General features: G+C 33.1%; 1 protein-coding gene across 2 annotated transcripts in view; it reads right to left on the bottom strand.

Moving 5' to 3' along the window:
• LOC128991506 (pleckstrin homology domain-containing family G member 5-like) overlaps window positions 1–26,992 on the bottom strand; it is a 263,086-nt gene that overhangs the window by 69,514 nt on the left and 166,580 nt on the right. For both annotated transcript variants that reach the window (XM_054414443.1, XM_054414444.1), the window contains one exon: window positions 6,964–7,092. In XM_054414443.1, coding sequence (XP_054270418.1) covers window positions 6,964–7,092 — 129 coding nt within the window. The remainder of the gene's footprint in view (window positions 1–6,963; window positions 7,093–26,992) is intronic.

The raw sequence follows: 26,992 nt of genomic DNA, 5'->3' as shown, positions 1-26,992 counted from the left end.
ACGACAAAAACTATGGGAATTGGATATTTTGCATATGTTTTAGTGTAAACTTTGTAATTAGTCGCGGGTGTTTCATATAACGTAAGATTTAAGTAGGTTGTAGTCTACTACCAATAGCAAAATCAATAGTAGCTTCAAGGTCACTTATAAATGCAGCTCAACTTTATATCATATGGTTTTATAGGTTGACCTTGAAGCTTCCATTGATTTTAATCAGCTAGTATAAACAATTCAACGTTGTTTTACCATAAATTCAAAAATATGCAACGTGCTCTTTGGTCATAATACCTGAGCCTATCAGCTGTTTACAAATATATTGTTTCATAGTTATTTTAAAGCTAGTACATACAGGGTTAGGCAAAAGTCTGGATCCCTCATATTTACTTTTTAACACGTTGCAGTTTGAAACCCAAACTCGGCACATATTTACAACATAAGATATTGCACTTTTTCATTTAAGTTACAACTTTGCCCCAGCCCCCAAAATGGGGTATTTTGGGGACAGCCCCAAATTGTTAAATGTAAACACCTATCACGTGACCCCTCATTTAAAAGGGTTTATTAAGAGAAATTGAATGGCGCAAACCAGAGGTCAATATCGCACCCCTAATTAAAATAACAGCCATTTTAATTTAAGATGAACAATCAAGATAAAGTCTTGACACCCCCAGTTAACTTTATAACGTGTGGCAGTGGGAAAACCAAACTCGGCACATGTTTACAACATTAAAAAAAGCTATTTTTTTTTTCATTTAAGTTAGAACTTATACCCGGTCCCCAAAATGGGGCATTTTTAGGGCCACCCCAAATTTTCAAATCTGAACACCTATCATGTGACCCCTCATTTTAAAGGGTTTCTCAAGACAAATTAAATTACGCAAGCTAGAGGTCAATATCGCCCCCCTAATCGAAATGGCAGGCATTTTGAAAATAATATCCCCTATTAACTGTTTAACAGGTTATAGCAGGAAAACTAAACTCAGCATACCTTTATAAAAAAAGAGGATTCACCTTTTGGTCAATATTAAAATATATCATTTTTAAAGTTAACTGGGGGTGTCCAGACTGTATCTTGCTTGCTCATCTTAAATAATTAAAATGGCTGTTATTTTGATTAGGGTTTGATATTGACCACTGGTTTGCGCCATTCAATTTATTTTGATAAACCCTTTAAAATGAGGGGTCACATTATAGGTGTTTACGTTTGAAAATTTGGGGCTGACCCAAAAATATCCCGTTTTGGGGACTGGGGCAAAGTTGTAACTTCGATGAAAAAGTGCAATTTCTTATGTTGTAAATATGTGCCGAGTTTGGTTTTCCTACTGCAACGCGTTAAAAAATTAACTAGGGGGTTCCAGACTTTTGCCTAACCCTGTATAATCTTGCGATAGGGTTAAAGGGAGGTAAAAAGGGGCCGGGAACACTCAAAGATTACCGACCGAATCTGAAAACAACACTGAATGGTTAACCACGAGTATTCAAGGTTAAACGGTTATGAACCAGATTTGAGGTTACGTTTTTCAATTAGTTTGAAAAATGTTTTAATCATTTTTCTGAGATTTAAACTTGATTAGTTGAATCAAAAACATGTGGCCGGAAAACAAGCATTTTTAAACGTGAAATTGTAATTGTTAAGGAATAAACAAGTTATAAATGTGCAAAGTATTGTAAATAGTTCTGATTTTTCTTACTATGTTAATTTGATACCAAGTGAGGCTTTAAGTGCATAGGTATTATAATTAAGTGTTTGAATGACTTTAAGTAAATACCAAAAGATGTTTTTGAAATATTGGAAAGTTTGAAATCAATCCTTTCTCTAAATAATGGTGTTTAAATTGATTGATATCAAATGACAAATTTCTTGATATATATTTTATTATAAGCGGACTTATAAGAGCTCGTAGTACTAAGCGAATATTTTCTGCGGGTCGCCGGAATGGTCGCCCCCGGAAACATTACCCCCCAGGCTAAACGTGACGTCACGAAACCAGACAACCAGCTGGTATAAAATCTATGTCCGCGACCGGAATCGTACCCCCCAAGGGCTTGACAAGTAATTTATCAAAGTCTAGTTGATATGAACTAATTATGTTATTAATTTTAATTCAAACAAGTAGAAACGGAAAGGTTCCCCCCGGCAAGACATCCCCTATGTACACCCCGGAATCGTCCCCCCCTGAAACGCTACCCCTAGTAGGGCTGGGCTGCTCGGCAGCCTACCTGCTGCCCGTCCTCCCCAGCCCATTGTTCTGAGGGCGGCCGCTAGTTCATTATTACTGTCGCTTGGACAACCACTTTTCCACAGAAAAAATAACAGACGTTGTGGTGGAATATCAATCAGTACATTTAGATGTGTATAAACTTCTAAGACAACTAAATAATAAGAGCATAGTTTGACTTTAAAGAATAATTATTTTATACTCAATTCATAAAAAAACTACCAGCGATAATGCGTATACATTTTCTGTTGCATTAAAAATAGTAGTTATACTTATCAACATCAGTAAACTCATCTTACACCCTATGGTAATTGTTAAGCAACATATTTGTTTAAGATATAATAATTTCTAAATGTATTACAAATAAATCGCATTGCTTTAGGTTTGGCCACGATCTATTCTAAAGGTTATGCCAAAAAGTATCTTAATCCAGAAACAGCCTAGGCTAGATTCATATCACTGGAACAGAGTCAAAATTTAATGAAAGTATAATAAAAATATCAGAATCACTTTATATCGAGAAGATTACTTGCAATCAGTGTTGAAATACCAATAAATTAGTTTTGTTATAAGATGTATATATTTAGAAAGCCGTTTTGCTACTGAAGTTTGCAAAATTATGTTTCATTATTACTAAGTGGAATATAGACCTATACGTGAGTTCAAATTTTTAATATTATTGTTGTGTTGACTACTGCAAGGAAACTGATAAACAGTACTTGGAAAGGTGAAAGAATTTATTAGAGTGACCAGTGTACAGGAAGTCTCAATAATCCTTTCGTACGTTACTCCGAACTCCAATGTCCTTTTGTTTAAAGAATCTCATTCCAAAAATGGCCATTCCAGTTGTAGGTATTGAGATTTGTGAGAAAGATTAATTTTTATAAATTATATGTGTATTATATGCGTAGTAAAAAGCTGTTATATTCAATCATTCAAGGTTTTTAGTGAATTTCCATTTGGGAAGTAGCTATTGCCGTAGGTGGGACTGAAACTGACTTTAAAAATACTAGCTATTGGCCAGCTACATTTTAGTAGGATTTATTATTTAGTAAATAGCCTAACTATAACTACATTTATAACTAAACTTTTCCTTGACTATGTTAAACAAACACACGTATTCAGGTAAACACGGCTCAGGTATTCTTGGGAGGGATACCTGAAGTGGGGAAGTCTAAGCTATTTTACAAAAAAATACTTACCGCTATAAATATAGTTGTATTCTACGAATTAATAGTCTCCGAATTACAGACGAATTTAATTATTAATCAATACTCTGAGAATAGTGGATACTATACTTCGAATTATTATGTTCTTTTGCAAACTTTTAAGTTCTACGTATTAAATATTCTGCGAACTACAGGTAGATTTAAATGTGTAACTTTTCAAAACAATGGGCGACCGTTCATTGAATAACTGTACTACTTCAATGTCAATTTAGTTATTTAAAATCAGCAGTGTGAAATCATGAAATAAAGTGAATGTGACACTGTTGCTTGTTTCCCGTCAACTCAAACGTAAACAGTGTGAACTATTTTCCGTTTTTTCTGAAGAAACTAACCAATATTTACTTTCTAAACTATTTTTACGGGAAAGAGTCATTCCTCAATATCAAATCAGGAATATTCTCAATACGTTTATTTAACCATAAAATCCAAATAATCTTTTCAAATGGATATTATATACAACATTTATTGGTCAATGTTTACAATTTAAGAATTAGGAAATGTGAAAATATGTTTGTCAAGTGTGTACTGTATTATGATGCTGCGTGGTTAAAGCATGCTCATATTATTACGAGTTGATTCCTTACTTATTTACTTATATTACTATAAACATTTTATTTCATTTCCACGTGTTTCAAATACATTTAGTACGTTGACGGAAAAAAACTATATGTAACCAGCAGAGTATCCGTCCTTCGTACGGGGTTGGCATTTAAGTATAAAATGCCTATTGCAGTAAAGTTGTACTCGAGCTTTGCGTTTGCAATGGGGGAGGACACAGTTTGATAAAATTTGCATACTTAAATTTACGGTATACTATAGTATTACACATCTACGATAGCCATAATGTTCTACCGCTTCACCTAAACAATAGAAAACAATAAATTACGATAAATTTGTAAATTATCACAAATTATTCATGAAATTAAAAACATAAACATAACTGTAAACAATCCTACTTATACAGTTCTCATTGCGTATCACAGTTGTTCGTTGCTGCTTAGTTCAATAGCTGTTTTTATTCATTACAAAATAATAGTGCTACCTGTTGGTAAATCTTATAACTTTTTAATGATTTTGCATATCATAGAACCAACTTTGTTAGTTGTAACAGCTGACTAAATTCTTTAATTCCCTTTAAATATGAATACTCCTAAGGTTAATATGGAGAACTACAGAGCCACTGGGGCGGAGCCCGAAAGGGTTTTTGAAATAAGAATATGCATATATGTTATTCGGGAATATGAGCTATTATGTCAATTTCAGCCCAATCCGTCCAGTAGTTAATGCGTGATTGAACTTCAAACAAACACACAAACTTTCACATTTATAATAGTAAGATTTATACATTTGATGTATAAAATTAACGGGAAATGTCTAGAGAAAGCACAATATCGAAGTATTAATTTGTATTTATCTTAATATCAACAAAATTTGCGTAATAAAAATCCTTCCCATTCATGGAAGTTAAAATCCTTCACATTCACGAGAGTTCAGTCGAGCGGTGGTAATATGGGACAGTCTCCACCCTTGTGAACAATAGCTGGCTCGAGTCACGAGCCCAAGCCCTACAGCAGGTATACCGGGGGTGATCATGGCAGGGGGGGACCTTTCCGGGGTGTACATTTTGAAAACGATCGGGGGTAACGTATCCGGTTAACCTAAATTTGTAATTAGAAAATCTGGTAATTGTATATGATAAGTGGATATAATTATATAATTAATACGCAAACTCTAAAATAACTCGTCATATCGAAGATTGCATGCTGCAACTGAAATTGAATGTCCGCGGCCGGAAACATCACCCCCCCGGTCTCTGACGTCAATATGACGTAGGGGGGTGATGTTTCCGGGGGCGACCTTTCCGCGTCCCCTTTTCTGCAAAAGAACTATTGTTTTTATGTTAATGAACATCTGGGACAACACAACAATCAATATACTGTATTGGAGTTTTTTAGTAAGGGGTTCCGGTCTTGCGCTATCCCATTAATATTTAAGGTTAATTTTCCATTGTTAAGGGTCATACAGTTTTAAAGACTTTTTACTCTCAACCATTCTCTTACCATTAGGAAGTCTTTAAATAATTTAGTAGAATTTGAGTATGATGTATTACAGTCCTTCATTACTTTAACTTCAAAGGTAGCATTAACTATCAGAGATTTAGCTTTAATGAATAAGTTAGTGGAGCAGTAATATTAATAACGGTCTTTCCTGACAAAGAGGACTTATATTTTCAATGATGCAATAGTTTATAGGTACAGAACTTTGTGGAAGGCTTTGCATATAATGCTTTCACAGTTGTGGGATATTGCACAGTTAATCCTCTTATACTTGAGTGCTTATAGGATTTCTTAACAAAACTACATTTCCAGGACGACATACTTGGCATCAAGCTCTTAGCTGAAGAAGCAATAAAATCAAATTCCTACTGAAAAGTCGATGGAAAAAGTGATGAGGGTTCAATTTCTTGAGGTAAGGTTAAGTACACACCTGGGGTACTTATATTTTAAGTTATATTCTAAATTAGAAAAATTGAGACTAACAGGATGTCAAGAACAGTATACTAGGCACTACACTTATTATGTAGCCTAGAAGATGGAACAGTTTATAGTGATATTGTTGGCGAGGTTAGAAGCGAATCGAGGTGTTTATGGGTAAGGAGTTAAGGCAATGTATACACTTTTTAAGTCTGGGAGTGGAAATTTCATCGCTAACTAAATACCAGGAGCAGTAGGCGCAGAAAACTAGTCTTTACACTTTTATCCCCAGAAGACAAAGATGAGTGGAAAGACGTCATTGCTGAGGTCATAAGCACCTATTACTGAGGGCTTAAAAAGGGTAAGGTAAGATAAGTTATACACTCGGGATTATGGATTTGACTAGATATTTGGAACGTGGAACATTTGCTCGCTAGCTTCATTGTGGATAGTAGCCTCCGGATTGCCAAATAATATTAAAAAGGTTTAAATACCTGCTATCAAGCAATGTCAGTTGCAACTAGTTTCGACTCCAATGTGGAGTCATCATCAGGTGGTACAAGGACTTCTTCTTTCTTCACATGAAGAGCGTCATATATAACAGGTTTTGTGTCGTGTGTAAATGTTTATTTATTTTTACGTGTTAAATATGACGCTCTTCATGTGAAGAAAGAAGAAGTCCTTGTACCGCCTGATGATGACTCCACATAGGAGTCGAAACTAGCTGCAACTGCAATTAAATGAATTGCTTGATTGCTCACTAGCCGTAGCCAGTTGATATTGGTAGACTTGGCAAAAAATTTCTAGACTCAGAAGACAGGAACCATTAAACAGAAAAGCATATTGAGGACTCATCGGGTCTTTAGTAAGGTAAGGTACACACCAGGGACCTTGGATTTGACAAGATATTTGAAACGTGAAAGATGTGCTAGCTAGGTGTTTGCCAGGAGTAGTGCACATTCATACTATGCACTACACTTCTAGTTGACGGACATTGTAGTTTAAAACGTGCTGAACATCTCAATGAGGTACTGAACTCACCTGGGACCGCGCGAGCTTCTGGCGACGAGCCTGCAAGGACGGCACGATCAGACGGGAACTCTCACTGTCATCTTTGAACACGGCTCCAGGCTCGAGAGCATCCATATGTGTCAGACTCCGAGACCGACCCTGAAACAAGGAAGAATTGGATAATGACGTCATTGAGTTCATCGGAGGGGTAGATGGTAGCGTTGCTGTAGGAAGATCTCTTGCTTGAGATGCAAAAGAATCGTGAGTGTTCTTACCACAGTTTAACACTACTGTTCAAGAAAAGTCCAAAGCTTAGCTTATTGGTTAGAGTCTCTAACTTTGGTTCAAAAGTGAACGCACCTTCGGCAGACAACGCAATTGTGATTCTGAAGAACTAGATCGTCCTCACTACGTGACACTAAGGTAGAACAAGGGTTGTATTCTACAGTCTTAGTGGATAGCTATTACTCAGTCTACTACTACTAAGTCTTAGTGGTTAGCTATTACTCAGTATACTACTACTAAGTCTTAGTGGTTAGCGTTGCGGACTTTGGATCAAGAGAGTGCTGCAAAGGTATTACTGAGGGAATTAGGAGCTTCACGAACTCAAGGTGACTGCAATCGCTCGCCAACTAGCCCCTACATTCCTACGTTAAGATGGGGTTTGGATGATTAATGTATTCTTATACACGGTAAAACAGTTTTTTTTTGTAGCTAAGTGGTTGTGTTACTTGAGTGTCAATCAGCAGATAGCTGAATCGCTCCTGAGAAATATCAGCGGGTTTTTCATAGTTAGAAATTGAACCCAGTCTTTATTGACCTGTTTGCTCATAATAAATGGTTGTTACCGAATAAAAAAACGTCTGATCCGATAAAAATCTAAAAAGACTAAGTGCGCCATTAAACTGAATTATATTATCTCAAACTTGATTGTACAGGTAACTATAGTATTTTATATTAAGTTTAAATTAATGTATTAAGTATTGGATGTGTGGATGTATTGTATTAATTGTAAGAAAATTTCCTTTATATAAACTCACGTTTTAAAGTTCTAGGCATTTCGTTTATTAGACAGTTAGGATTAAATTTAACATAACTCCGCCCAACAAATGTCGACACATAGGCTATAAAGAACCTATTTACAAAGGAAAGCTTGCTTTCAACCGGCAGAAAAGAAATCCTAATTTATTCCCTAGAGAGTGGAATGATTGATGAGCATTTTTGTTCGGTTTTACGCTATAAAAGCCAAAAAGACCGAACCGTTGAAAGGAAAAGTCCTATCGCACCGTTCTTAATGTCATTTCAATGGCATCATTTACACATAAAGGCAGTAAGTTATTGTTAAAGTATTCTCAAAATTAATGACTGATTTGTGTAAGTTTGAATGAATTTAAAACTTCTGCTTCTGATACGTTTTAATAATAGTAAAAAAAGAAGAAATATAGCACTTTTAACGGCCACCCCACTGTATCACTGTGATGTATAAGGTCTTCTGTTTCAAATTATACTATTAGTATTTGACCAGCCTACTCTACCTTGTTCTTTGTTTTTTCACGTATCAAAATATAATTTAATCGTAGAAATTTATGGCTTTAAATACATTGAAGAATCTTTCATTTGACTTTTGGTGGGTAAAGCTTTTGATGTAGTGAATGTTCTCCACGAAAGTTTTTTATTTGGGTGAACACATAGCTTACGGTTGGCTGCAAACCACCATTGTGGCGCAACTGAAATTCATTGGTAATTGGTGGGGCTCGAACCCGGGGCACGAGGACTGAGGTCTGCGCTTTAAACACTAGTCCAGCTACACCAAGGGCATCTAAGTTAAGACAAGTAGGCCTACACAACACAGTACGGTAACGCGCACAGACATCTTTTGACATTAGATGAAACCCAAGTACGCCTACCTCATACGACATTACTTTGTGATGAAAATAAATAGCAGAAAATCAGCCAATGCTCACGCAAAGGTACAATAAGAATATTACGGTTAACTAGTCAATCGTATCATGATACAGATTAAGGCCAATAATATTCTCTTTAGTTATACGTATTCGTTAAGTTAAAAAGGTGCTTCAACACTACGAAACGTTTGTTTAAGATACGCCATGAATTAGTGTTTAGACTGTTTTTATTATTTGTTAAATTGGGTGTTCCTTCAAAAAATTTACAATTAAAAAACTAATTCAATTATGTATAAGTATTGGAGCAGAGTAATTGTTCACAAAGATTCGGACATTTTACGTTTAATCTGTTAGTAACTAAAGATTTCGATTCGGTATAAGAGGGTGCTCACGGTGTCAATCATATAAATGTTATTATTTATGGCAATAATTTGTACATACAGAACATAGTGCAAGGAAACATGGAATATTTGATTTGTTCGTAAACATATATTTTCTTCACAAGGCTGTTAGGGTGACACAACATCTAGTGAGGCACAATAATACCCCTGTCACACCTGACACTTTATATCTCTATGTCGTTTGGGATATGTGCAATTTATATTCCTCCTGTGAGTGTTTGTGTCCTGTATCAATTGCACATATCAACTCCTGACAACATATCTTTTCTTTTCCTCAACTTAAGAGGGCATCATACGCCCTATGGTAACAATGTAAAATTAGCAGCCTTGATGTCCCATTTGCTTATAAAACACACACCAGAGCTACAACCTCTAGAACACACACATGAAACACACTAGAGCTATCAACCTGCATTTTTTGGTCATAATTTATGCTTTTATATAAAACTAGTACCAAACTTATTTACTTTCAATAAAGTTTTAATGTCTAAATTTTTTTAATTACCTTAAATTTCACATTTGTGTGTGTATAAATGGCTGTAAAAATCTTCATAGGTAGAGTATATTAGTAAATTTGGTACCGATTCTGTGAAATAGCTTCAAATATATTTTGTGAAAATTCAAGGTTCTATCTCTTATAGTTCCTGAGAAAAAGGGACATATGTATTTACAAAAGTCGTTTCAGAGGAAACTGGCTTAAAAGTTGAGATTACTAGATCACATATTACTCAAATGTAAGGACAAACGACAGAGTAAGGTTTCATAAAAAAATTATTTCTAAGGTTGGGAATTGTTTTAGAACTTTGTTCAGGTAGTAACAGGCTTTAATTTAAAAACCAAAATAAAACAATGTATAAAAAATATATTTTGCGTATGATATCCCTTTAAACAAACTAAAGTAAAATCATATCTTAGTGTGATTCCCGGTTGGTTGCGGTTCTGTAAAACTGTTCTTTGAATTCAATTACCCTATATATATATAACAACCCTAGGTTGGGTAACATTATAATACAACAAAATATAAGGTGGAAACGCTAGCTGGCTTATACAAAGCCCAAGTTTTTTGTTCAATTGGAAGATTCTTAACCCTCAATATTTATCGAGGTTACAAGTGGAGAAGCAGCGATTATGAGAGTATTTCCACATATTAATGACGATAAAGTGAGGAAATTAATTAATTATTTCCATATATTGCTGGGTTAGAGACAAAATTTAATACTCAGTTGAATAAAGCTATAGTTTTTATTCAGCAGAACACATATCAGTAAAATGTTACAAATTTGCAATTATCATTAACAATGATTAATTACAATAAAGAGAAAAGGTGACCCCAAAGGTCGAGAGAGGTTAGTAGTGTTGTAGGATGTAGAGAGAGGTCTGTATGTATGTCCGATACAGCCAAGTAGAAGGAAATGATTTAATTTAATTGATACCCATATAATGTCACTTTTCACAAATCTTATCGATATTAATTTTTAATACATATATATTGGACTGTAAAGTAAATATTTGTGCTCAGTACATCAAATACAAATATTAGAAGCAGATGAACGATTTCATAGATTTTATTTAGCAGAAACCAATAAGCTTATGTGTATACTGTCACAAGTTGAAATAGGACTGTCCATCTTGATATAACATTATTGGCGTTAAAGAGACTATACAAACCTAATGAGACAGGGACAAATAACACATAGAGATCTACGAAGTAATGGGGTTAATGTAGCGGAAATAACTGGAAAGTATGACTAGCTTATATTGAGCGTTTGCAGATAGCGAGCTGTAGTTGTATAAAGTAAATTATCTCCGAGAACGCTCACCTGTGCCAAGTCTTTTTGTTTCTCCCAGACAAAGCAAAACCTGCACATTCTATGGCACAGTGTGGTTCTCTACAGAACTAAGAAATTCTGTTTTTAAGTTGAGGGTTTTGAGAAAAATCCTACTAGCTCGTAGGATATTATGTTTTTAATCAATATTTATTATTTAAGTTAGGGTTGTATTCCTTTTACAAAATATTGTATACTTATTACGTGCACACACTTAAACCAGCTTAATACAAATCCAAATAGAGCTAAAACATGGCTTTATTGTGTTGACAATTAATTGCCATTTAATTGAAAATGTTTATTTTGTTATTTTCTCCCCTTTGGCAGTATTGTTAGGGTCAGAATTTGTTTGTTTGGAATTTGGATTAAAATTTACATTTTTGTCCTTCCGAACCCAAAAAGTGGAATATTGATTTTCCCGTCAAACCCTTTAAATAGTGGAAAAATCTTATTTTTACATATTACGAACCCACATTCACTAGTGTTTTTAACGTTACTTTTCGCTACACAGAAAAAACTAATTATTTTCCTCAACAGACATTAGATATTTATTTATTACAGTTAGAAACATTACAAACCCAAAACTCATATCATTTTCTTGGGTTAAGCCTCCAATTTAAAGTTAATATTTACTTTGGTTGATCAGTTTTGTTTAAAATTTAAACAGTTGACAAAAAACACAAATCTTTGTTTGTTTACGTCAGCATAATCCAAAAAAGATAGTAAACATTACTTACGCATAAAAACATTCTTTTTCCGTAGGTTTACTAATGTAATGATGGATCTTGCAGGTGAACGTTAACATGTCATTTCACAGTAGGGTAGCGAAAAAGTATGTACCAGTTTGCTGATACTGTGTACTGGTATTGTTCTATTTGCTGCCTCTAAGTTGGTCATAGAAGAGTTATGCATTCATTAAACCTGTCTGAACAGATAGGTCAATTTGTATATGTACAATGAAATTGATGTATTCATAAAAAGTTTTAAAAGTATTTAAGCAGCAAAATGATTTTAATTCCCTAATCAAGATTATATAAAACACATACCTAAGCCAACGAAGCTATTTGGACACCCATGACAAAAGTTAATCTCGAATGCTATTAGGGAATCGGTAGTAAAAGTCATCACTACAGAACCAATCACAAAACATCCTTTTAATTTCCTAGTTTAACGTTCTCGTCGTAGTTGTGCGTTTGACAATCATTCACTTATTGAGATGGAAATCCTTGTTGAAATTACTCTAGTAAAACTAAGATTTATAGATCAAATAAAAAGTCGATTTAATATTAAAATCCTGTATTTAATTAGTTAAATGCTTCCTTTAACACTTGCAGTTCAAGAGTTCTTTATAATCCTCAGAAGTCCTGGCTTTTAAAAACGTACATAAAAAATTTAAAAACTTGAAAAAAAATCTTATATATTTTTTGGGTTCCTAAAACTGAACTTAACGAAAGTGTTGTAGGAAGTCTATTTATAAACATATTTTCTTTACTAATGTTGATTCAATTGTATCAAATTGTAAAAAAATTAATATTATTTCATTTAGCGATGTGGTCATAGAATATCCTATCAAGACATCGTTCATTAAAAAACGTACAGTATAGTTAAATTACGTAGATAAAATTCAGCACTGCAGTAAATTTGAATACAGCAAAGAGGTCTATATCTAGGAGACCTGGCTGTAACAGCCTATGTCAGCTTCCACACAATCTAAATGGGTTTGTTCTTGTATCTTGAATACTTAATTTCTTCTTCAGACTTAAAGAAGGTATCGTATAACAGAAAACATTATTTTTATAAAAAAAAGGAACTGTGATTTTTAGGGATCTGTACAAAATTGAAACACTGGCGTACTTGTTTTGTAACAACTTACATTATTGTTATAACTAATTGATCATCTTATTCCTTAAAAACTTGACATTAACTTCATGAGGTAGACTGACATAACTTCGGCAGAATTAACCGTAGTTAATTCTAAATAAAGATTTATATTAAGGTATTATGTGTAAGAATAACACTTACGACTGTTAGAAGGAAAATTGTGTTAACTGTAAATATAAAATACATAGATTGATGAGCAAAACCGTTGATTAGGGCTAAAAAGTGTGAATACATTTCTTAAAATTTAAAAATCATAAGATAAAAAATTGATGTTTTAAGACACAACCTTTTGCGGCCTTTTGGGATTTAAGGTTTCTTTTCCGTAAGGGCTTCAAAGCCTTCTTCATTGAATTTATTTAATAAATCAAGGGGTGATCCTATACAGTACAATAAAGAATTGTACAATATAAATATTAATAACTAGGTGCCAATGACGAGAACCAATGAAATCACTGGCTTTCTTCAGAGTACGTTACCCTACTAAGCCACCAACTCACTACATACTCGAAGTTGTATGAAATAATTAAGGGTACTAATATTTGTATCATCTGAATCCCACCTTTAGTATATGGAACCCCAGAATTTTGCACAAAAAATATGTAGATTTAGGATATCTTAAATATAAATTTTTTATAGAACATACACGTGTCTTTATAAACAAAACTCTAAATATAGAGATATATGAAGGGTAGTAGAGGTCTTAGATAACATACGACGTGACGTCATCATATGATGTGAACTAATGACGTCACAGCTGCAGTACAGTAGAACGTTCTCAGCGTCATTACTGCTGAATGTTGGAAACCCCCGTCACAGCTAACCTACATACGCATTGAATTATGTTTTTGCAAATATATTTATTTGACTATGCATGTGTTCATTACTTAAAACTTAACTAACTACTTAAAACTAAATGAGCGAATCAAAACTAATGATGTTAATAATAGTTTTTATCAATATCATTGATTTGAATAAATTTTTTGGGAAAAAGTTTTGTTTTTATTTTAAATTATTAGATATTACTACGAGTTTAATAACAGTTTTACAAATGCACTTTCTAATTTATTTTCATTTTAAAATTTCTAAGGATGTTTTCGCTTTCCAAACTGCAAAAAAAGTTTTAGTTGTGTTTGTTATCATGAGGAAATGGTAGTGGTATTAGTACCAACCTAGTGTGTTTTAAGTACCTATATGTTCAAAGTAGTCTTTTTTATTTTTTTCATGTAGGCTAAAAGATTACTAGAGAACCCCCTTCAACGTTGTTACAAAGTCAAATTTAATTGTAATCCAAGTTAGTAGGCCCTACTATTTTATCTAGTTTTGAAACGATCTAACTCATCTCGAATGGTCGTAGAGGAAAATCGTTTACTTTATGACAAATGTATAGTATTTTACCTCACAGTACCTTAATGTGCTGGGATCTGTGCCCAATGGTATTTTTTCAATCTCCACATATACCAATGGGAAATGGGTGTAATAAAGGCTACTAAGTAAGGTAGTACGCCATCTACAGCTCTCGTTGGATCAAAGATTCGGGACTTACTTTTGCTTCCGCATGCTAAAACGTTGCCCAGAGCGCAAGAATTTGCCCCTTTGGTAAATCAGTAAAAATCTGATTTGAGGCTTATCCAATCATATAGGTATTGCAAATACAATTTTATCCACTAAAATTATACATTTCATAGGCCCATGCATACCATTTATTTTAGATGGTCAGTCAAAATTATATTATTTTTAAATCAATGACAAAAGCAAAGAAGATTTCTTTGAAGAGTTACTCTTTGACAACTCAGGTTGAATCGACTTGTATTTAACTAGATAGTCATCAGTACAGTACAAAGGGAGGGTTAGCTACCACATGTGACACACATACGGGTGACCGACTGTAACACATAGCCTAGCATACAGTGTTATACGGGTGTACAAATGTCAATGTGTGTAATTATTTTGTGTTAAATACTATAATAATAAACAACTTTAGAGTGTAACGTTTTCACTTGAAATCACATGAATGTTCGAGCTCAAGTTAAGTTTTTAACGTTCGAGTGATTAAATGTTTTATACTTATTTTGGTTAGTACTTGATAAAAATGCCTACCAAGATAATAGTTTTGCTTAGCAAACTGAGGTAAAAAGAATAAAGAATTAGTGTTACGACTAAACATACTTGTATATTCACTTATACATTTTATAAAGGAAAAAGACGATTTTAATGACCAGCTAATGTATAAATACCGTGCGTGCTCTTAAAGAATTCCGATAAAATAGTTTTTTGCGGCGAATGAATTCCACGGTGGTTGTTAAAGTACGTTTAAAATTAATAACTACCAAATATTAAACCTTTGTTTGAGACATGAATTAGCACGTGAATTACCAAACGATTTCTAAAAAGCTTACTACACTACTTAGCAAACAACAATATCGTAATGGTTTTAAGTTTTCATATTATATTCACCAATAAAATAATAACTGGTAAACAATTCAGTCGAATAGTGCTTAACTATTCAACAATTTAACAATGCAAGAAATCATTTACAACATTTATTTTAAAGATTTATGAGAAACGTTGTTAGGAAACATTGTAAAACGATTGTGTTAAAAGAATTGCATATGGAAAATATATACGCAATTTGAACATGAAATATAAAAATGAGATATTTTTCAGTTTGTATACCTCCTCTTTTTGCGAAAAAAGGTAGGTTTCTGTTACCAAACAAGTTTTTAATAAGTTTACTACATAACCTTTTATAAGATAATCATTTCATCCTAATCCTCCTCCAATATAAATATGGCAGGAGCGTTCCCTGTTTCACCAACACCGGAAACATTACAAATACCTGTACCGTCCAACGTGCTACAATAACGTAATCAGCTGACTGATCCAATTTCCGGTACATTACGTCAGACCATTTACTACAGATTCACTACTGCGATGGAGACATTCAATTTCAATGATAAATGTGTGAAACCTTTTTATAGTTACAAAAGTAGTACCTACAACTGCTGCTTGACTGTTAATAAGGTGAGAGTTTTATGTATCAAAATTTTATCAATCTACGCTTAAAGGGATTTTATAATATAATCTAAATATTAGTAGTATATTATATTCTCATCCAATGGCATTGTTCAATAACTTAAATGAGAAGATGCATATTTGATATTATCATATTTTTACTAAAGGAGCATTCATCTACAATCTCTTTTAGTGAAAAACTTTCAGTAGATTAATATAGATGGGATTTTTACTTAGGTGTAGAACTGTGCTAGGAGCATACCCAATTATTATTGAATTATGAAATATTCTAATGTCAAATACTGTAATAGTTTTTATGATTAAAATCTAATTTCAGGTAACCAATTGACAAAGTATGTTGTTGTAAAACCCGTTTTCTTTCTTATAACTGTTTACACCCTGCAAAAATAAAAGTAATACTTAAAATATTGAAGATTTTTTTTCCTAAGTTCCAATCTTCTTTGAGTATTAGCCTATAAATATAAAAATAACTTTTAGAGAAAATACGGCTTCTGTATCATTACACTACATCATCCCAAACACCCATGTTCTTCTAGACAATATATCTACGTCAATAACTAAGTAAATACGATACTAGGAAATACAATATTATACGCTTTAGAATTTCACTTTGTTTGGCGAATACCCCAACCTATCAACCTGTATAATCAACAATGGTGTTAATCAGTTTAAATTAATTCGCTTCTACACTATGGTTGTGCCATACATTAGTGGTGCTGTCACCCAATTCGTTCCAACACAAAGGGATGCGATAAATACACAGCCTGGTATATTCTGTGTTCAGAAATCAAAGGGATTTAGTGAACGTGGTGTATGTCCTTTTGTTAGGACTATGTTGATGCTACTTAGATTTAATAAACCGATTTTTAACCTTTTATTAAACTACCATAAAAAAGGACACGAATTAATAAAAAGTGATAAAAATGCAGCAAAATACAGTGTTATAGAGCTGTAAGAATTTTTTATTTGTAAACGTTTCCGATTTAATCTTAGATTTAAAATTTAAAAAGCTCCCCATGATATATGTTTAACTCCACTTTAAGATCATATAGATAAAGAGTTTGTAAGGTATTTTCATAGATGTTATTGATTGAACGTATGCATTATATCAAAGATCATTATTTTAAACCACAGAGCATTATTATGTAAACTTAATGTTACGTTGAGTTAAAATTTATGTAATGTTTAGTAGGTAGCCTACGGTATATATTTTAAAAGTTATAAATAAATATAGTAGGCTATTAATTTCTGGTCACTCGCCAATAAAGTATTCTGATGAAAATAACCCATTCATTTATAATATATCATTTCTCCCCCGGCATTTCAATCAATGAATAAATAAATATTACAAAGTGCTCAACACAGCCACAAATTTAAAAATACCCACGCCACAGGTAACATGCAGACTAAGCGAATTTACTAGATTTGTCAGATAGGATTTAAACTCAAATATTTTCATGAACAAGTTATTTTCCCCATTTAAGTAACATTAAATTTAATGAGTAGTTAGGTTTGCTGCTACGGGGCAGGGAAAAAAGGAGTTCTTTAATAAAATGTATCCGACCAAATACTGTTTTTAGCCTCTGGGGACAGAATAAAAAAAGTTAAACGGTCCCGGGCCCTATTCCGTGCCTCCTACGGTAATAGTTACTTCCTTATAGGTTAGTTTGCTAAAACGAACAAAATAAGCATTATATTCTACAATAGAACAATAAGTTTTCTAATATTTGTAGATTGTAATAAAGTCCACAGTAAGATTTATTTTACATAATGTAATATCTTAAAATAAACTTGTAAATGACCGTTTACTTGTAAGATCCGCTGACTAAATACGTCTCCGTAAAGATCATTTAGGGGATTTACCCAGAGTTCTGCCTTCGCCGTGTTTAGTTATGATGGCTCGTTTTTAAACTAGGGGTCGTTATAGTGTAATGAGTGGCAGATGGTGCAAGCGGGATCATCATCATTACAGCTAAATCCTCTGGTTTGCATTACAGACGGGTGGTTATTAGTTAACACACGGCATTTAGTGTTCGTCACAAAAAATCTTACATTATGAGGTTTTTAATAAACTTTGATACTTAACTTTGAAAGGCGAACATATACATATAACTGATATATGTACACTATCTATACACTTGAATGAATTTTCATTACAAACTACCCATTAGTCTCTTTTACAACTTTACCAAGTTTTTTAAAGTTTGATTAAAAAAAACCAAAGTTACGAATTTTTATGTAAAAATACAAAATGACGGATGTGAGGTTAACAAAGCAATTTTGGAAAAAGTTTTATTTTTTTATACTTATTTTGAACCAATGAATCATTACGTAAATTATGTCTCCACCTGTTTTGAAACAGTTTTAATGATTAAAGCATAAGGCCTACTGAAATAACACTAGAATAATACTAATCATACTTAATTAATAAGAATAGTACGTTAAAATAACTGCCAAGTTTAACACCCAATTACATAAAATTTGCATTGTAAGTTTGTTTGATCAAACTAATTATTTGATAATTATTTAAGTTAGTTTTTCCTTTTTAATCAACCAAAACCTTTGACTAATGTGATATCATGTAAAGCAACAAATTTTTTACTCTCCAAAAGAATTTATAACTGCAGACAAGCTGGAAAACGTTGAGTAACAAAGTAATCCGTGGCCATCTCTCGGCTCGGTGTGGTATTAGCGTAGACTTAACTAACAGCTGTTACATTAAGGCCAACATAAATCATATTACACGCCAGCGTCATAAAATCTCAGGCTTCTCATTGGTTAGGTTAATGTCACTCAAGTTATATCTCAAAGTGGGTTTAAGACCGAGGGTTTATCTGTTATGCACTTAATTTCGTTGAGGTTAATTTCGACTGTATGCTATATTCCAGCTAAGTTCCATGTTAAATTTCATTTTGTAGCTTCTGAACTGCTTAGTGTATACTAAATATTAACGCGTACCACGTTTTGCATTTTAAATAGTGTGTGCACATGTTTCTCCATATTTAAATGTATGCCACTTGAAAATGCCAAATATGACGAAACATATGTAGTGGATTAAAACACACTATTTCAACTGCAAGACGTGGTATGTGTTAGTTTAGTCTAATTTCATTTTGTAGATTCTGAACTGCTTAGTGTATACTAAATATTAACGCGTACCACGTTTTGCATTTTAAATAGTGTGTGCACATGTTTCTCCATATTTAAATGTATGCCACTTGAAAATGCCAAATATGACGAAACATATGTAGTGGATTAAAACACACTATTTCAACTGCAAGACGTGGTATGTGTTAGTTTAGTCTAATTAGTAATTAGTTTAGTTCTATCTAAGGGAGTATTTTTTATCTATAGTTCTACTCGTCTCCATTCATACTTGGATTAAAATACCTACTTTGTACGGTCGTCATTTCATTGAAAAGTATTAAGCATCAAGTATTAATGTATGATTAAACGTAGAAAGTTTTATTAACTTTATTCGTACAATCCTTGAGAGCCACAGTATAGCGTGTGTGTGTGTGTGTGTGTGTGTGTAAATTATGTACAGCGTATTGTCCATGTAACCAATAGGTGGAATATAGGTGTAGGTCATGTAAGGAAAAATATCCTTGGTCAATAGTCTGGACGAAGCTATAAAAGTAATAAAAGTATTTTAATAAACATCTATCCTCAAAAAGCCACATCTAGCTTTCGTACCCTAACTCTGCTTAATCTGGGTTATTAAGTCGAGTAACCTACCTAACAATGTTTGAAAATGCCTCCTTAAAGATTTTTACTACATTGAATTCAGGAAAAATTAATACAATAACAGCAATCAGGCTTATGACAGGGCAATTGTGGCCTAGTGCCAGTGGTTAACCTTTATACAAGCAGTACAGTTGCTGCACTGTCAAGGCTGTTCAATTATTTGCCACAAACGAATTGTCATAAGAACTGCCGCTAGCATTCAAGCTTTCAGTCTAATTTTATAAAATTGCTTAACCAATGTTTTAATATTTAAAACTAAATGTTACCTGTTTAAAGATATTATTTACGAATCTTATTTGTTTTACCACTAGGCTTTCTTATAAATAGTAAAATTTAGTAGTTACAATTTGTATTTAGTCATAAAATATTAGTTATCTATTTGAATTCATAATTTATACCGATCACACAAATAATAAATGGCGTTGGCCTTTCACTTATCCAGTCTCATTGAGGTCAGTGGAAACCTACTATCTTTTACTACTTTAACCTGAAGCAAAAGATTGTTTATTATTTAATATGAAGACGGATAAAACTACTATACACTACACCCTCTTTCGTAGTGTTAAGTTTTTTAAGCCTGGATTCCTAATTACTTGGTTAAGAAAAACTTAATAAATACATAGCGTCTCCGCTAAGTATGGCTTATTTTAGAGGTTATATAGGTTTTTAATTGGTGTACTAAAAATATCGACCTACTTTTGTATTTGTTGATATTACAGCCTTACATTTTACCGAGCATTTTATCTAACTTAAGTGAATTTTATTTAGCTTAAGTAGGCCTACATGATAATTAGCTAAAGTGCACTGTACCTAGCTAAAGTGCAATTTACCTAGCTAAACAACATTTTACCTAACTAAAATACGGCACATTTAACCTAGGTAAAGTGCATTTTACCTAGCTTAAGTACGTTTTACCTTGCTAAAGTGCATTTTACCTAGCTAGACAACATTTTACCTACCGAAAGTGCATTTTACCTAGCTAGACAATATTTTACCTACCCAAAGTGCATTTTACCTCACTTCAGTACATTTTACAAAGCTTAAGTAACATTTTACTCACAAACTCTCTTGTTCTTTTACCTGTAACACAAAAAAAAACTATTAATAAGTATGATGTGCTAATCATACAAAAAACATACAAGCTAGCAATAGTTGCCTAACATATCATTTTGCATATAACTCATCTAAAATTAACTTTTTCACTTGACGAACCTTAAATCTCTACCATTATTAACTAACCTACATAGCCTATTTATAAACTATTGGTATTACATAACAAATGGGCAATACACTAAATAAGTATTAAATTTAAATGAAAAATATGCACTTATTTGATGTAACCTACTTAGACTTATAAGGACATGAAATACGCATCAAAACACGTACCCCATTTTACGTTAGTATCTAAAGTCAATGGCAGTACTTACTTAACGAGTTAATTAAAGAAAAATATTTGCACTCTAAGTAGGTAACCTTTGTGACTGTCCGCATACATACACTGACTCACTACTCACTAAACACTACATTGTTGTTTGGTCGCAAGAAGCGTTAAGTAATTTATAATGAATCACTCACTGGAAGTGTAATTGCCTAAGATCCGCTGATACGGACTACGATGAAATCTGTTGGTTAAAATGTGTATTAATCACATTAATTCCACTAGTGTGTGCACAGTGAATATCATGTGCAACCGCTATACCATTTTACTTTATCTTGTTTTGGGTAGGCGACATTAATACCCATTTTCATTTTACTATCCTACCCCGACTATTTAGATACAGTAGATTCCCTTTCATCCAGGTGTTTTTTTTTTAACCGGACACCGGTTTAACCAAACTACACTCAGTAAAAGTGGCATACCTTTAACAGGACAATTTTTATCAGCACAATTGGCAGTAAGTGGGCAGTTCTTTAACGACTGTTCTAGTGGGAGTGGTTCGAGACCAATGATCACGTGTCTAAATACAATGCTCTCTCAAATTTAAGTTAAATATTTTAAAAAATTCCGTAATTCCCATGTCGTGTACATTGTATCATGTTTACAAGTTCACCAGTGTTTTGAGTTTACAGAAATTATCACAAAATGTCTAGTTTTACAATTCTTACGTAATGATCATTATTGGTTTATGTAGTATGCATGAGACATTCCTTAATAGATTTTCAGGGGACGGTGGTCCTTAACCTATATGCTGTATCAATCAAAGGGAGTGGGGAATCAGCCAAAAGGTTGTAGCGCGGAAGTTATCCCTTAAGTTCGGAGAACCGGGGTTCAAGTCCTGCCAATCACTAATTACTCTTGGCTGATGTTACTTGATGGTGTGGAAGCCACCATTGGCTGTTGGTATATGAATACCAAAAGAGGAGGTGTATCTCAAACGAGTTGAGTTTTCTCAGTGTTGGTCAGATAAAAGTAATAGGCGGTGGAGACTCTTATTTTACAAAGACTAACCTTAAACAGCACTTTTTCCTGTGTTTCTAATCACAGTATTTGAAAATATAGGAGCTACGTAGAGTACCGGGTGGTATGTATTTAGTTTTAAGTGATAAATAACTGTTTAACCGCTAAAACTCATGAATATATGTAATGGTCTAAGATTTTATGAGTTCAATGATTTCAAAGACGAAGAAGCTTTTCAATAAAGAGCAATTTCTTCTCTACTAAGGAACGTGTCTTTTTTTGTAGATGAGTAAACATTAAATTACGGCCAATTCTGTGAGCTCAGAACCAAGGAAATTATCACCAAGCCAAACTATTGAAGATTTGATTATGAATTGAGATTTAAAATATTACTTTTCTCCTACCTACTATTGAACCCACAACATACTTTACTAATATCATTTGTTTGGTTAACCTATCCAACTTTTTGATATTTTAATACTATCTTGGGTGACTCAACAATATTAAAATATTGTCGGGGAGTCAATTAATTGAGATTATGGCTTGTTCAATCCCTAATTGTATTTGAAACTTTATTAGTATATCTGTAAAATACTGAGTTAAATACATAATTATTTGTCATATTTAATTTTACTAAAGTATTATTTCAATGTTGCTCTGCTGTAGTGGTGTGGAATACGTAATGCAAGAGAGACGTGTTCCCGCCAAGTTGGGACACCTGCGAAAGGTTTTCGTGGCAAAATATTCAATCGATCTCCACGACCCATAAGTGTCCTGCGCTTCCTGTGAAGATCCTTTCAGTGACATTCAAACATGTATTGGGGTCAAAGCAAACTCTTCGTATGTTACTAAAAATACTGAGAGTTATAAAAAAATATGAAATTAGATTGATCCGTGTTTTGTTTTATGTTCTTCCCTTTTTCGATCTAATTTTAATTACTTTATGAAGAAATACTTTTAATTTTCGTAGAAATTGGAAATGTCCATCGAAGTTTAATTAAGGCAACAAAGAAATTACTTTTTCCTTTAAACATATATGCATATCACGTTACTTTAGTGCTGTTACTGCAAGACCTAAAAATGTTAATTAAATTTGATCTAATAAATGTTAAAGATGAATACTAAAGATCTTGCTTTGCATTTTAAGACTCTGCCAAAATTTGCACTAATTTGAGCTAAAACATTGTGTGAGGTGCGAAATTTGTTCACTAAACAATAACGTTAAGTTTCTTTTATGGATAAAAATAAATACGATTAGGTTGTAATCTCTTTTAATACTCAATGATGAGTGGCGTTGCTTCCCCTCACTTAATTCCAACACCCCACTCCCTTAAACATTTCCCCCACCACAACCCCCCCCCCCCCCCCCACCGTAAAGAACTTTACTGGCGAGAGGCTCTTCGTTATACAAGCCTCTCCGTTGTGTCTACTTCATTAGCATTCACTGCATAAACCAGCAACTATGAATGGCTACACGGGAACAAGTGAATTTTACCTTCGTCAAGAATACTGATATCCAAGTATACCTTTATCCAAGTATACTGATAACCAAGTATACTGAAAGCAATGTATACTGATATCCAAGTATACTGATATCCAACTATACTGAAAGCCAAACATAGGGATAACCAAGTATACTGAAAGTTTTTAAAATTAATAATGACGTTGGTTCTTAACATGTTATATTATTTAATTGGACTTTTCCAACGTGTCCACGTGTAATAGTAGTCACAAAATGTAGTAGGACTAGAAAAACAAAAAATCTCCAAGATGTTTAAAAGGAAAAACCTTCAGCTTTCATTAACATTCCCTACGTAAAAATGTTTCCAAAAAATAAGGTGGATTGCCAGAAAATATAACATTGTAACAGCTTTTAAATCACATACACCATAACACCTAATTTCTTTCAAAAACAAAACCACCGAACCAAGAACAAGCCTCCAAAAATGTTATTTACAGTATCCAATGTGAGTGAGATATGGAATATTGTATAGGTAAAACTAAACGCCCACTTCAGGTGCGCATAAACGAGCGTAAGAACAACGCCAAAAAAGGAAACAAGGCCAACTCTAGATTAGCTAAACATGCTTGGGATAATGATCACAAATTTAAATGGCATTAGGAAAAAATTCTACATAGGGAAACTCACACACGAAAAAGAAAATTCACGAAGCAGCTTTTATTAAAATTAATAAAGATCCAATTAGTCAAAGCAGCATCGTATACTGAAAGCCAAGTATGCTAATAACCAAATATACTGAAAGTGAAGTATACTGAAAGCCATGTATACTAAAAGTCAAGTATAATAATAACCAAATATACCGAAAGTAAAGAATATTGAAAGTAAAATATACTGAAAGCCATGTATACTGAGAGCCAAGTATACGGATAGCTAAAAATACTGAAAGGACGGATAGTTGATTTTACTTCCTTACTCAAGCAAGTATACTGGTACAAAAGTGCACTAACTCCCATGTATGCAGATAGTTTAGTATACTATATACCGAGGTTTAATTGGCATCCATATTCACACCGTTGTATTTGAGATACTGAGGTAGACTTTGACCAATTTTGAAACAAAACTTTTACAATATTTTGTTTGGGTAGAAAATTAGTCCAATAAAAGCCAAAACCTTATTCCTCTCTAGGATTTTATTTCCTCTTGTGATTTAAGATGATGCAGTAGTTTGCTATTGAAAATGTTTTACTTAGGTTTTCTAAAGGTTTTAAAAAGTTAACCTTTATATTTTGTTAATTTTTAACACTGTTTTTTTATTGATAATGTAGATACAGAACGAGTGTGGTTTTCGGGAAAACATACATTGTACTTTTAAATAAAACAAAAAAAATATAACAAATGTTTGTAAAAAAGTACTATATTATTGTAGCTTTTGTAACTAAAGTAGGTTGTAGTAATGTTTTGACTCTGGTATAGACATCCCTGCAAACGAGATGTGCCTTGAGCGGTGAACGCATGTATGATAATCAATCTCCCCCCCCCCTTCGAACGCGTTTTTCCTCTACACACGTTGCAAAGGTTAAAAAATATTGATTTTAAATTGTTCATTACATTGTGAGTAAATATTTACTCTAATCCAATTCCTCGTGGATTTTTGTCCTGTATTTTGCCTTTATTCATTTTAATTTGACATTTTACATTCATAGACTTATAAGCTATACTCATCACATGTGTAGAAAAGAAATATCACGAAGTAATCTGAAATGTTTCTGTAAGTTTAATTACATTGCTTATTAATATTTTTAACATTCTTCTTTTAGCATTCTTTGATCAAGAAGTTAAGTTTATTTGTGGTGTTAAGATTCTCTCGAGTGTGTAAGACAGGGAACCCAGGGACCAATTTGCGAAGAGGAAATTAAAAACGGAGACTGCCACTTGTAACTTGACTATGGTGCGGCTTAATTACCTAGCGCGCTTGATGTAAACATGTAAATATTCTAGCTCATTTATATATCGACCTTCAAATAAATAACCATAGAAAATACTACCATCTAGCCTTAAACAAAAGTTGGTGTTATTGTAGTTGCTTAAGCTGTAATTTCTTTGTAAATATTCACACTCCCAGCACAGATTCGTCAAAAAATAATTAATTGTCCTACATCTGGATAGTGACTCATTTATACTGATAGAAACTTCTATATAATTGGGCCCCAATGATATTGTAAGAAAAATCTATATTTTTGGTCCTCAAAAAAGCTGGGCAGGTTTTTAAATGTTGATGCACTTAATCTATTATATTTTACCTCTAAAGGTAGCCCCTGTAAAAGTTCGAAACTATAATCATCTATACTTATGTAATACGCAAGCAGGTTTTTTGTGACAATTTCTCCTCCGAAACTACTCTACCGATTGACATGTTTTTGGTGTCATTGGAAAGAGCGTAGCGTGAAGTTGTGCATGAAACTATCTTTTTAGGGAAATAATTAGAGTGAGGCCCTTGGGCCGTTTAAAGTTTCGTATTTCTCCATAAGATTAACATGGGAAACAAACATTGTTATGAAAAACCCCAGCTGTTGTCATAAATTAAAAGTGAGAAGAAGAACATATGTCAATTGGGTACTTTCCTGTTAAAGGGAACATTCATTATTATCGATTATTTTTTCTCGATATATCGATATTAACAAATTGAAACATATCAGCTGACAAACTACGATAAAAAAATATTGTTCAGAATCAACAAACAATAATTTAAAAAATATTGATATGAAACTGTTCTAAACTAACCTAACAAAACTAACCAAACTTGCTGTAACATTTAAAAACTCCGCTTAATATTCTCCAATCGCCTTTTCTGTTATCAAACGGATTTTTAAAATGGTACAGCAAGTTTGGTTGGTTATGTTAGGTTAGATTAGAACAGTTTCATTTCTTAATCCTTATAATAGACTATATCTTAGCCTAAAGATCAGCTGTCAATTTGTAATGTATCGTAAAGGAAAACAAACATATCGATATGTCGAGAAAAAATAATCGATAATAATGAATGTTCCCTTTAACAGGAAAGTACCGTTAATTGTAAAATTGTGACAGAGAGGTTATGCAGAAAATCAGGTAGTTAATGGTTATTTGGTGCTATTAAAATGAAGACTGAAATTTGTAAACGTACTGGCGACAATGGGTGATACCATGCAGACTACATTATCGTTGACAAAGACCAACATGGACAACCTATTGCGGCTATAAGTGGGGAAACATTTCTACAATACATAACACTTAAAGCCAAATCAGCTTTTGGAAAATGGTAAAATATTTACAAGAAATGTTGATTATATTGAACTGTTAAGTACATTATGAGTATTGTCATTAGTTACGTAATCTTTGAGTTGACTCTTTAAAACTCATAGGAATTT

This window comes from Macrosteles quadrilineatus, unplaced genomic scaffold (assembly GCF_028750875.1).
Source record: "Macrosteles quadrilineatus isolate MER2022 unplaced genomic scaffold, UCM_ALF_1.0 Scaffold_4__1_contigs__length_99947679, whole genome shotgun sequence".
NCBI classification, from domain to species: Eukaryota; Metazoa; Arthropoda; class Insecta; order Hemiptera; family Cicadellidae; genus Macrosteles; species Macrosteles quadrilineatus.
This window is presented reverse-complemented; position numbering and strand designations above follow the sequence as displayed.